Below are 13,234 nucleotides of genomic sequence, written 5' to 3'. Positions count from 1 at the left end.
AGGACATCTGCTTCATATACCCGTCCTGCCTACCCACAGGCGCTACTTGCGATTTGTGGTTGTTCACAAGAAATTTCAATTTACTGTGCTCCCTTCAGCCCTACCAGCACCCCTCAGGTGTTCACGAAAGTGATGGCAGTGGTTGCAGGTCATCTGCACAGGTTTGGGGTTTCAGTCTTCCCTTACCTCGATGACTGGCTGTTGAAGGCGAGCACGCTCCAGACTGTTGGCGCCCATCTTCAGACTATGGTAAACCTCCTGCATTCGCTGGGGTTCACTACAATTGTGTTGAAGTCACACCTGACTTCCTCTCAGACGCTCCCTTTCTTCTCAGCTGTTCTGGACACAGTGCAGTTTCTGGCCTATCCTCCCAAAAAGCAAGTTTAGGATATTCAGGCAGTAAACAATAGGCAGGCTCCAAGCCCTATTTAGTTAACAACAGTCTCACAAGCAAGATGCATGCCCTGACACGTGTTATCACAGGCACAACACTAAAAAGGGGGGTCTCCACATTTTCTTCTGTTCCTTTCACCTCTCTTATGGACATTTTAGTTTCAGGACAGTCTTCTATCCTGGATTTTGGTGAGAATGACTCTGAGGCTGCTGCACCTCATGGCCTCCTTCAAACTGCTGGTGACACATGCTAGATGGCATGTGCGGGCTCTGCAGTGGGACCTGAAATTCCAGTGGGCTCATCTTCAGGGGAACTTCTCCGACATGGTTCAGATCTCGGAGGGAACTGTGCAAGATCTGCAGCGGTGGCTTTTGAATAAAGATTGAATCAATGGCAGAACCCTCTCTCTTCCCCAACCAGATCTTATAGTAGTGACAGATGCGTCACTCCTGGGATGAGGCAGCCACATGGGAGCGGCGGAGATCAGAGGTCTCTTGTCTCTGGCAGAGTCCAGACTCAACATCAGTCTTTTGGAGCTCAGGGAGATCAGGCTTGCATTGAAAGCATTCCTTCCGTCTCTCAAAGGGAAAGTGATGCAGGTGTTCACGGACAACACCACCGCCATGTGGTACTACAACAAGCAGGGCGGAGTGGGGTCATGGGCCGTTTGTCAAGAGGCTCTGCGCCTCTGGACATGGCTGTAACACCAGGGTTTGTCCCTGGTGGTTCAACATCTGGCAGGCTCTCTGAACGCCAGAGCAGACACACTCAGTCATCGATGCATACTCGATCATGAATGGCTTCTCCATCTGGAGGTGGAGCAAGGTCTCTTTCGGCAGTTAGATCTGCAGGGAACATGCAATTTCAGCTATTTTGTGCGCTGCAGTTTCCAAGGTGGCACTTGTTCGGCAATGCTTTCCTTCTCAAGTGGAGCTCAGGCCTCCTTTATGCCTTCCCGCCAATACCACTTCTGCCCAGGGTTCTGAAGAAGATAAAGAGGGACTGGGCCCAAGTAATCCTTTTGGCTCCGGACTGGGCATGAAGAGTATGGTATCCCGAGCTCCTGAGCATGGCCATGGATCCTCCGATCAGACTGTTCATTCAGACTGACCTTCTGACACAGCAGCAGGGGGCGGTTCTCCACCCAAATCTGTGCAGTCTCCACCTTCTTGCATGGAGATTGAGTGGCAGCAGTTGACAGCTTTCGACCTTCCCAAAGTCTGCAATGTTGTCTTGCCAGCCAGGCGTCCCTCCACCAAAATGCTATACGCCTGTTATTGGCACAAGTTTGTGGCATGGTGTACCAACAAGTCTGTTGATCCCCTTTCTGCACCTCTGTCTGAGGTCCTACTGTTCATCCTTTCTCTTTCTCAGCAGGGCTCTGCTTTGCACACCCTTAAAGACTACTTATCTGCCGTCTCTGGCTTTCTCAGATTGCCAGATCAACATTCCTTGTTCAAGTCTCCAATTGTTGGGAGGTTCCTTAAGGGACTCAATCATTTGTTCCCACCTACCCCGTTCATAATGAGCCAGTGGGACTTGAACCTGGTCCTTACCTATCTTATGTGTGCCCCTTTTGAGCCACTACATAATTGTCCTTTGCAGCTCCTCACACTAAAAACTGCTTTCCTCATTGCCATCACCTTTGCTCGCAGTGTCCTTGCCATCACCTTCAAGCTTTTCCATCGAAGTCACCATTTTTATCTGTCCATCCCGACAAAGTGGTGCTTTGTACCAGGGCCTCTTTACTTCCTAAGGTGGTTACGCCTTTTCTTGTAGACCAATCCATCACTTTTCCTACTTTTTACGCACCCCCACATCCCTCTCATGAAGAGGTGAGACTCCACTGCCTGGATCCAAAAAGAGCGTTTGCGTTTTACCTCAATCGTACCAAAGACTTCCAGGTGGATGGCCAACTCTTTGTAGGATATGTGGGTGTGAAGAAAGGCGGACGATGCAGAAGCAGACCATCTTGTGATGGGTGGTGCTCTGCAACAAAATGTGCTACGTTTTGGCAAAAAAGAAACCCCCTGAGGGCTTGCATGCTCACTCCACCAGAGCAACTGCTGCAACCACAGCGTTAGCATGCGGAGTCCCTGTCCTGGACATCTGCCAGGCAGCAACGTGGATATCTCTGCACAAATTCACAAAGCATTGCTGCCTGGACAGTCAGGTCCACAGAGACGGCTACTTTTGACGTTCGGTCCTGCAGGGTTTTCTAGTATGAGCTTGGTTCACAGCCCACCGCTGAGGATGGTATTGCTTGGGTATCTATTGTAAGGTAAGGAATCTGCAGCTAGAAGTCTCTATCAGATGAACAAGTTACTCACCTTCGTTAGCAGATTATCTTTTAAAGACATATTCTAGCTGCAGATTCCTTACCGACACCCTCCTCCCATGCTCCCCCCACTGCGAACTCATTTCTAGGGACAGGGATTCCCCCTTTCAGGGCCCTTGTTCTGGTGCACCATTCTCAGTGTTCTTCATGGCTCCGCTCTACTGGTGTGGAAAGTCATGAAAAGAAAGTGACGTCAGTGCGCTGGGGTGGCACCTATATATAACCGTGATGTCATCACGGCAACCACAACGCCAACGATGAACGCTGAGTCGACCGACGCCACCTGACTGCTCAAAGAAAAATCTCTGGATCCAGTCCAATGCCTGGGGGAAATTCTAAGGTAAGGAATCTGCAACTAGAATATGTCTCTACCAGATAATTCATTACTGAAAGTAAATAACTTGTTCATCATTTAAAGTAAGACATTCTTTCAAAGAGACTGGTTCAACAGCGTATATCATAAAACAGTGAACCATGTACATTATTACAAATGCTTCCGCCGAATAATATGCAAAAATTTGCAAACCTAATAAGCTGGAACTGACTGTACTGATGATGTCATTATTTCATGCAGTGGAGCAACGGCATCTGGCGGCTCTTCCCAAGATGGACGCCATGCAGAATATGCTGAATATGAAAATGAACATATTAAAATGACTATCCGAAGGTTGCAATCTGCATCCCCGCCTCTTGGAGGAAATTTTAAAATTCAGCTGTCAGATACTTTATTAACAGGTAATTGAACCATTTTAATTTCATGTAATCTTTTGTCAGTAGCTCATTCAGAGAAGAGAAGTGTTTCTGAGAGAGAAAGAAAGAGAGGTCAAATAATATAACACTTGTGGCACTACTGATCATGAAACAAACTAACTTGAACATTAAAAAGTTATCTATCAGCCTCCCAACAACCTCCTGTCCTTCACGGACCAAATCCAAGAGAAAGACATGGCCCTCTCATTGTGATCAACTTCTCCAGTCAAACTAGTGCAGGCTCTGTCCCTACTCTTAAAAGCAAACACACCCATCCAAGAAGCAGACAAGGCCCTCTGTGTCACAGACAAAGGTCATCCCTGTCACCTAGTTTCTTCTACTAATTCTAGACCTGTTTCTGGTGATAAACGCCATTTGTTACCAGTTTTTCAATCAATTATATTATACTCTGATCCTGTTCATTAATACGTCAAATACAATCAGTTTATTTAAGATATTGCTCAGTTTTAGGGAAGGGTCAATTGAAGATTTTACAACCTTTGGGAACTATTGGTAATGTTAGGACTGTCATGCAGAAGAGGGGTGAAGTGATAACAGGTAACACACCTACCTGTATTGTTAAATGCAGCAAGTCTTATGAGCCTCTTGTGGATGGTTTATAAGACACACGGATCAGTGTCATTAATGTAAACATTTTGCAATTGAGAACATGCCTAAACATTTTTCAGACATAAATGTTCACAATATGAATGATGCCAAGATACTTTTTCCTCCTGGGGGCTCATTATATCCACCAGATCTAAGCACGCTCCCCACCTTGGCCCTAGAAGGTATTTTTCTCATCATTGGCAGCAGTAATTTCTTTCTGTGTACAACATGTAAACCCCACTTCAGGTTGAGCCTCCTTCGAAAGACAGAGCACCCTTCTTCTCAGACAATAACTTCAGATCCACGTCGTCTTCTGGTATTATCGGATTGACAGCTGCTTGTTACTCAGTGGGCTCCGGAACACAAACTTGACACTGGTGAAAGCAGTTTAAAAATAAGCCCACCCCCTGAACCAGGTTAAAGAAACCATGACTTCTTTCTTAGATGAATTTCACTCATTCCTTTCATAGCTCTCATTCACATAGCTTCCATTAATTTCACGATATTCTACAATGTCTTCAACAACACTTGAAATGAGCTAACCATCTGCAGGATTATGAGCATCAAGCAGACTCCACACCACTTAAAAACCCTAAGACTGAGCTGAAAATGAAAGGACCCCCAGCAACCTTCTAGGCTGAAGCACTCTTGGCCAGTCCTCAGCCCTGAAGTTGCCTCATTTCTCAAGCAAATCGGGAAAAAGATAAAGACAGACTCCCCTTTTCCAACATTAACCCACGCAATCAAAACCCACAGCAATGTATTTAACCAATTCATCTTGTGAAACCTATTACCTCGATATAACCGAGCCATGTATGTGGGCCTGTGTGCTTTTTGTGATCAGATATTGTTAGGTGCCTAATTCCCTTTCTCAGGTAAAGCACTCCACAGGGCATTGGGGCTAAGAGCACCTTGTATAAATACCTCCAAAAAATAAGATGGTATTTCTACATGTTTCCTTTCAGTTGAATTGGAAATATGTTCTCAACCCATGAAAGCAAAATATGATGCTGTACATGGCAAACGTTTTGAATTTGTATTAGCCTTCTGCTTAACGTGCTATGGTATTTTTAAGGTGTTAAAATGATGCACAGTGCAAAGGAGACTGAAACCACAGTCACAGTGGCGCCATTGTACCAGTATTTATATATAAACAATAACATGCCAGTTTTGGTTAGAGATTTTAGTAGAAATTTGTTTTTCATATAGCAAGAATGTGTTTAAGGCTTTTGGTCAGGCAGAAAGTTTGGATTGCTGACTATTTTATGTTTGGTTTCACTCTGGGCAACAGAGCTGATATCATTTTCTGAAATATTGAACTTTCAAATCATATGAACATTTTGTGTTGTACTAAGTTTGAGAGTTTTCCCATTTACAAACATGCATTCATATTAAAAGTACCAAATGACAATTGCCACTCAGTTTTAAATAGTGTGTGACTTTTATGAAAAACATCCTTTCTTTTAAGGACGATGGCTTGAATGGTATGTCCATTGACTAAAATGTGCATGCGAAGAAAACATCAGTGTTACCATGAAGAATTAATTGGGGATGGTTATAGTGAAGTAGACTCCAGTCTACTGGGAAGGTAAATTAAACTAACACCTAATTTCACATAGGACTTACGGAACAACTATTGGATAGCAATACGTTGTTTTCTTCCAAGGTCTTAGGCAGACTTGAACAAGCATTCTTTTTGTGTGTGATCATGATCCTTGTGATGCGTACCATACACTGTAGGGTTATGCTACATGTTTTCTATATAGTTCTATAGTGTACACATGGGTTACTCAATTGTGAAGGTCACTGCAAAAGGTTAGAAGAATGTGGGGTCCTTCCACCAAAGCCCTGTCTATACTAACAGTAGTTCTTGAGTTCTGGTGATGGTTCTGCTTTTTAGTTTTTTTTGTAAATATTTGTAGTGGCATTTTAGAAGGTTACACCCCCCAAAGTATGCACATTAACATCATCCATTATGTCCGTAGCTATCTCTACAGGATGACCTGAGACATTGTGCGGGTCTCCATAACAAGTATTTCCATAATATACAACCCTGAGTGCTTCAAGAACCATTTGGAATATAATGCAATAAAACCAATAAACCAATTTACATTAACCCCTCCAACCCCTCGTCCTCAGTGCTCGTGCTCAGGACTTAATTGCAATGCAAAAGGTAGCAGACAATATAATGAACCCCAGTTGGGTAACCCTCAGGCCATCTCCTGTTGTGGCCATCAGAACCCAGGTTTTCATGTCTGCTATCATATCCCTATCAGGCATCGAGGGTGCTATACTTGGTCAGGCCCCTCGTCACTCACACTCCCCGCTATTATGGATTCAGCGGGGTGAGCACCATCAAGGTCTCAGATCATGGCACCCCATGCCTGAAGGTCATCTGCCAGTCTATCCTCTGGTCCTACTTTACTATATGTGCCTTCCCAGCTCCAGCCCATTCCGTCATGTCTTGCAGACTGTCCACAGTCAGGGGGGACTTGCGCTTAGCCATCTAATAACTATACGTTTTTGGCCAGAATCAGTCCAAGGATATCAAATTATCTACTAAGCTTCCTGTTTTTCTTATCAGACACCAACCCCAGCAAGCACTGCTTCAGGTCCCTAGGCACCACCCACCCCATATCGCTATGTATGTTTCTTAGTACCTCCTCCCAGTAACAAATGATTTGTGGGCAACTCCACACAACTTGAAAGAAATCTGCCACTGTGTACCTGCAGTGTGTGCATCTCGCGCTCATGGAGGGGTATATTATGTGTAGGTGTTTGGGTGAGAGATATGTGATTTATGCTAGATTATATTGAGAACATTGGCAAAAACCTCCCACAGTCCCCTATGAACCCTAACCCATTCCTCAACTGTGATAGGGAACTCCCTCACCCGCTGCCACAACTCTTCCACCTTAAGGGGAGGCCTGGGTCTGTCTGCCCACAGGGCACGTTATATGTAAGTAATGAACCTCTGACCTCCTGTTAGATTTAGTAGTGCCACGAGCTTCTGAGTGGGCTCAGGGGCACCTGGGAGTCCTGGTTAAATCTCATGCACCTTGCCCGCCATTTTGGCATACTGAAGGAACTGACCTGTAGCCAAACCAAAAGTCTCCATTGTCTCATGTAGAGTGATAAAGCGGTCCAGTGGACTTAGGTCCCCAAGGTGCTACAGCCTCCCTTCCACCAACAGACAATGGTCATGGATTGCTCAGTTTGTGATAAAGACCATCTTTTCCAGATCTCCGGCTCTGCTGCATAGGGTGCCCTGGGAGTATAACTCGCACTGTCCGTCCCAGAATCTACACACCACCCTCAGCATGTGAAGTATTGTTCTAGTCATTCCATTACCCTGCAGTAGCAGGGCCCCAAGATCTTCCCCTTCAACTCAGCCAGCCATCAAGGTTCACTTTTCTCCCAGTTAAACTTGTCATTAAGCCATTGCATGGCGTGCCGTAAGTGTGATGCAAAGTAGTACATTTCGAGGTCTGGAACTGCCATACCACCTGTGTCCCAGTCTAGCCTCAATATGGGGATCCCCACCCTACATCTTTTCCCAACCCATAGCAGGTCCTCCAGGAGTTTGTCTAGCTCCCTAAAGGTACTCTGTGTTATCTCGTACATGGTTCCCTGTAATACATAGCGGCAACGGCACAGTACCACCATCTTAATTAAGTCGATTTTTCCCATCAGGAAGAACCTGAGGGTATTCCAGAATTTAATAGGCAGCTTGAGATTAGCAATCACCCATCCCATATTTAGAGAAAGGCACTGTTGCATAGCATGTGCCACACGCATGCCAAGGTAACAAACACTGTCTGTTTTCCAGGGCAAATCTGATTCAGGAAAGCAAGCGACCTCCATCCCCTTCAAATGACCCAGTGGGAACAATAGCCCAGAGAGCTTCCCAAGCTCCCTCTCACCTTTAACATGAACGGGCCGAATGTCTGGCTGACATAAATAAACCATAGAATCATCCACATGTTATGACACAACAAGAGTCGTCTGATCCACCAGTATACCCCAGCCATGTAACGCCTTTCTCAGTCTGCACCAGTTCTACAGCCAGGGCGAATAACAAAGGGGAAAGTGGGCACCACGTCAAGTTTCTGGTTGCAGATGAATCACTTCCAACACCAGGCACCCTGTACGCACATGCGTCAATGGTTGAGCATAAAGCTGCTTGAACCAGGCAGCAAATTTGGGACCAGGCCCCATTCTTTTGAAAGCTTGCCACACATATCCCAGGTAACCCGGTCAAATCCATTCTCTATATCTAGGAAAGCAAGGGCGTATTGATCGTCCTCCAGACAGGGCATGTGCAAATCGTGCCCCAATCTGCTCAGGTTGAAGAGCTTGTTCCTATGAGAGATAAATTCTGATTGGTCAGGGTGGAGCAGTTTCAGGAGATAGCGGCATAAACGCTTAGATAATATTTGGCTAAGTATATTTGGTCCACATTTAAAAGTGACAAGAGGTGATAGGCCATGTTTAGTTGGCCCTTTCCGGGCTTGGCTGGTAACACTATTAACATGTCGCCCATGGATGCCAGGAGCATACCCCTCTCCATAGTTAGTGGAAGAGCTTTGCAAACTTCAGCAGGCAGACTGTCCCCACCCCGGGCCTTAGGTGTATTAAGAAAATCTATAGCTTGCAATAAGTCCTGCTTGGTTAACAGCCCTTCCAGGTCTGCCTGGTCAGGCTCACCTAGTCACATTAGCGGCAGCAAGTCAAAGTAGGGGGTCACCTCACAAACCGGAACTACACCAGGCAACAGGTATACTCTCATAAGGTGTTCCATCAGGGTCACATTAATGATCTGTTGTATATGAACCTCCCATCCAGTTGAATCTCTATTCAACAGTAAAGCCTCTGTTGGATGTTTCCACTTGACCATCCTGGCCAGTAACCTGCTTGCTTTATTCCCCTCTATATGCAATCTCTGTCCATAAGACATGCCACATGCATTTCTAGGCACTCCCACAAGGAAAAAACTTGTTGTTTGGATTCCAACCACTCCGGTCATACCGTCGGGTCCCAGAGCAGTATCCCTTCAAGGGTAGCCAGCTTTTCTTCCTGCACCTTCAGCCCCTCTCCAGTGTTTGTTGGATACCCATAGGGTTTGCCATGTCCACTCCATGAAGCACTCCATCGCCCTGTGTTGGGTGCCTTCCCAGCTAAGGGTAAAATAATCAGTTAGGCATCAGCTATCTCCCCCGATAGACCGGGTCAGTAAGGGACTCCGCCTGCATGCACCACAACAGAACTCATGACACTCTCCTGGTCAGAGAGTAAGTGATAAGCAAGGGTGAGTGGTCTGAGATGTATCTGGCAAAATATGATGGGGCCTCTACTTGTGTAAGAAGAAGTAGTCCAATATACTGTGGGTGTCGGCCGCAGGAGTGTAACAGGAATATGTGTATGTCTGTAGGTACTGAGCCCTCCATATGTACACCAACTCCATGCCCTTCATCATTTTCTGAGGACATCCTTCATATGAGGCATAGTGCCCTGATGCACAGGAAATTGGCCCATATCACCGTCCAGCACACAATTACAGCCCCCAGCTACAATCAGCTCCACGGGCAGGGAAGTCTGCGCAACAAAAAACGTTATGTCTCCACATTGGGAGTGTATACACTGCCCAACAGAGGTCGTGGGCATCTAGTGTGCCATGTCCCATCTTGGCCTGTATTTACTCCAGGTTTTCGGAAAGGTGCACCAGAGACCACCCATATAAGGGTCCTACGCACAAAGCCAGAATAACAAGTGGCATATACCTGCCCGCTACATTTCTGATGGCGTAAGGCCACACAATCGCTCCACAAATGGGCTTCCTGAAGCAACGCGATGGATATCCGGTAGCACTTGAGGTAGGCAAGAATCTTATGACATTTGTCAGGTCTGTTCAGACCCCTGACACTCCACATAAAGAGTCTGCAACCATTCCCCATTCTGGGCATACCTCCCTATCCAAGGCCAGAAGGGCCCTCCTACTGAGCTATGTCAGCACTGGAGGCCAAGCCAGAGGTTCATGAGGAACAGGAGCACTAGCCCGAAATATGAACACAAAGATCAACAAATAACAATTCCACAACCACCTCCTCTCCCAGGCAAAATATGCAGAATTCCTTCCAGCTCAACATAAGGCCAGAAGTGCGCCCCCACTTTTCACCCCTACCCAATTCCGTTCTACTTTTTAGTTTGTCCCAGTTTCAGTGTGCAAGATTCGTTTTCTCTATGTTGTGGTCAGTGTAGTTCCTATCACAGAGCTGTGGTATTTCCAAAGCATGAGTCATGTGTCATCTCCGTTTTAGCATCAGAGTATTCTGAGAGATTAGTCCACCCATTCAGATTGTGAATCACAGCAAAATGTAGTAGCAATTACATGCCTTCATATTACTCAGATGAGATGAAATTGCAGCACGCTTTTTATTGTCCAATGAACATGCCCAAATCATGCCATGTGTTTGCAACCTCTAACTTGTTGGTAAATTATTGGGCTTCATTTTAGTCTTTTGATCAGATATTATTTCTTGTGCCTAAGCCTTGTTTTCATTTCCCTTCTTGGATCCGTATTTTGTGGCCCATTTTTCATTCTGCCCTTCTGTGAGCTATGTGTTCTTGTTTAGCTAACTAAGTGCTTGTTACTAGTTTTAGGTGAATAATTGGGTGAAAAGGCTCATCACCAGAGTGTTTGGTGAGTTAGATCCTTTGTTTGAGTTCTGACAGTTTGGGACTGTGATAAAGAATGACATTATTGGAGAGAATGTTTAAATAAATACACAATGTTTATTTAGAATGGTAATCACTTTTTTAAGAAGATTATTGAAAAGGTAACACAAGCTGGAATTGTCAACTAATCTAACTTGTTCAAAAATTCCTACTCTCAATATATTTTTAAAATCTATTAATGTGTCAGAGCATTTGTCACACAAATTCATAATTCTCTAAACCTCTCTAATCCCCAAGTCCCCAAATCCAAGTTTTTAAAATGCTCCACATGGTACCTAATTGTAATGTGTATATAGATTGTGTTTAGAACGACTTCATATATTGAGAACATGCCAAATATGATTAAAATAAAGGTAATTTCTAAAATATGAAAATGTTTCATTATATTTTAACATGTTGAAATGTTTTTCTAGCCTTTTTTTTAAAATAGTAAAACTTTTTAAAATCTCTTTTAAGTTGTAAAAAATTCCTGCAGTTTGCAGAATGCGTTAATTCCAGTGTGTAGCACTATTTCAGCAAAAGGAACTATGTTTATATTATGTAAATGTAATAAATACTGTCCTATTTCCTTTAACATATCAAAGTAATACAAATTACAACAAAATACCATGCCATTTTGTGTGTTGTTGGTGGTCTAGTAAATATTGTACTCTATATCAATGTTCTGATAACTCTTTTTTTCCTGCCAGGAGTGTCTGTTGGTATCACTTCCTCTAATCTTAAAAGGCTACTACAGAGCAATGCTGATAAATTCATGGCTCAGTATATCAATGCCAGCGACTTTACTGTCCTGAAGACTGTATCCACTTGTTACCACAGTACGTGGACTATTACTTGGACGTCCACTCTTGGAGATTTGCCTACTGTGATTAAGGTACATTTCCTCATCAGCTGGGTATGCCTTGTGGCAGGTTACTGTCCTACATTATCATGAAATAAAACGTGATGTTCTACTATTTTTACGAAGATGAAGACTTGTAGAGCCTGTATTTCAATGCCAAAATGAACATTCAGGGAAACAGTGGTATAATTTAGAGAAAAAACACAGAGACAGAGATAATTCCCCAATAGTTAATTGTACAGTTCAAGTGTCAAATCCCTGTTTACAGATCTCTTCTCTTAGTCATCACAATTATAATTTCATAAGGGTTTTCCAAAGTTGTAAATTCTTCAGTCATTATTGACTTGTTCCAAAAACTGAGAGCCCTGAGAAGACTGGAGCGATCTGCCACAAATTGCTAGTCTCCAGAAGTTTATAGCATTGTCTACCTGGCAGGACCCAAAGAATCACATACCCTAATCACCTGTGTCCTAAAATCTTAAAAAACTAAAGGGATGATTATATTAAAGTGACAAATATATGTCCTTGATGTCTCATAATGGCAGTTATATAAAGGACTCCAATGCAGACTATCCTGGTATATCTCTGATGTCCCTCTTTCTTTCTCTACACTGGCTACCTACCCAGGATCCCTAATATATATGAGTGGATGATGTCCAACTACAGCCAGCATAGGCTATCAGAATGAGAACCTGAACTTAAAAATACATTTACCAACACAACAAAAGGAGAAACGCAGAGTGCCCAGCATACCACTAGCTACATTTGTCTGTCTATCAAATTTCCTCATCCAGCACACAATATCTATATCGTCCTCGGTGGGCATCATGTAAGGCATGGAAACACTAACCAAATAGGTACAAAGCAAGGATAATGCACCTCCAACCACATATCCCATTTATTGTTGAGACGTATCCTTGCGGGTAAGCCCATCAGCACCCAATTTAGTGTCAGTAAATGCTATGCAAATACTACAGCCCACTACAATATAATGATCTGAATATTTGAGAATCTCAGTCCCAAATAAACTACAAATAAATCAGCAATTAGTGACTTTTGGAAATGCCCCTTTTCTGCAGGTTTAGCCCTCAACTTTGTGTCAAACTCCTCCTACTTTTTGCTAAATTAGTTTTTGTTGGCCTTAGGACTATGTGCACTTTACCACTGCTAACTAGTGCTAAAGTGCTTGTGCTCTCTTCTTAAAACATGTTGTATTGGCTTGTAGTCAATTTGCATATTTTATTTATTTATAGCTCCCTAATAAATTGCACTGGATGTGCCCAGAACCTGGAAATTAAATGCCACGAGTGGGTCTGCACCACTGATTGTGCCAACCACTTAAGTAGCCCTTTAAACATGTCTCAAGCCTGCCATTGCAGAGCATGAGTATGCAGATTTAAACAGCCATTTCAACCTGCCAAAATAAACCCTCTACCAGGCTCAAACCTTCTTTTTTGAGATGTACATATGTCACCCCTAGGGTGGGCCCTGGACAGCTCAGATGGCAGGGTGCAATGTATTTAATAAGTTGGACAAGTACTTTTACGTTTTACATGTCATCGTAGTA

The 13,234-nt window shown here is 44.0% G+C and overlaps 1 protein-coding gene across 1 annotated transcript in view; it reads left to right on the top strand.

The window, feature by feature from the left end:
* Window positions 1-13,234, top strand: part of PKHD1 (PKHD1 ciliary IPT domain containing fibrocystin/polyductin) — a 1,684,711-nt gene that overhangs the window by 370,716 nt on the left and 1,300,761 nt on the right. The window contains exons 23-24 of the mRNA XM_069236642.1: window positions 3,307-3,467; window positions 11,516-11,700. Of these exons, the coding sequence (XP_069092743.1) occupies window positions 3,307-3,467; window positions 11,516-11,700 (346 nt within the window). The remainder of the gene's footprint in view (window positions 1-3,306; window positions 3,468-11,515; window positions 11,701-13,234) is intronic.

The sequence above is a fragment of the Pleurodeles waltl genome, chromosome 5 (assembly GCF_031143425.1).
Source record: "Pleurodeles waltl isolate 20211129_DDA chromosome 5, aPleWal1.hap1.20221129, whole genome shotgun sequence".
Classification (NCBI taxonomy): domain Eukaryota; kingdom Metazoa; phylum Chordata; class Amphibia; order Caudata; family Salamandridae; genus Pleurodeles; species Pleurodeles waltl.
The sequence above is the reverse complement of the archived record's forward strand: the minus strand, read 5'-3'. Positions and strand labels throughout refer to the sequence as shown.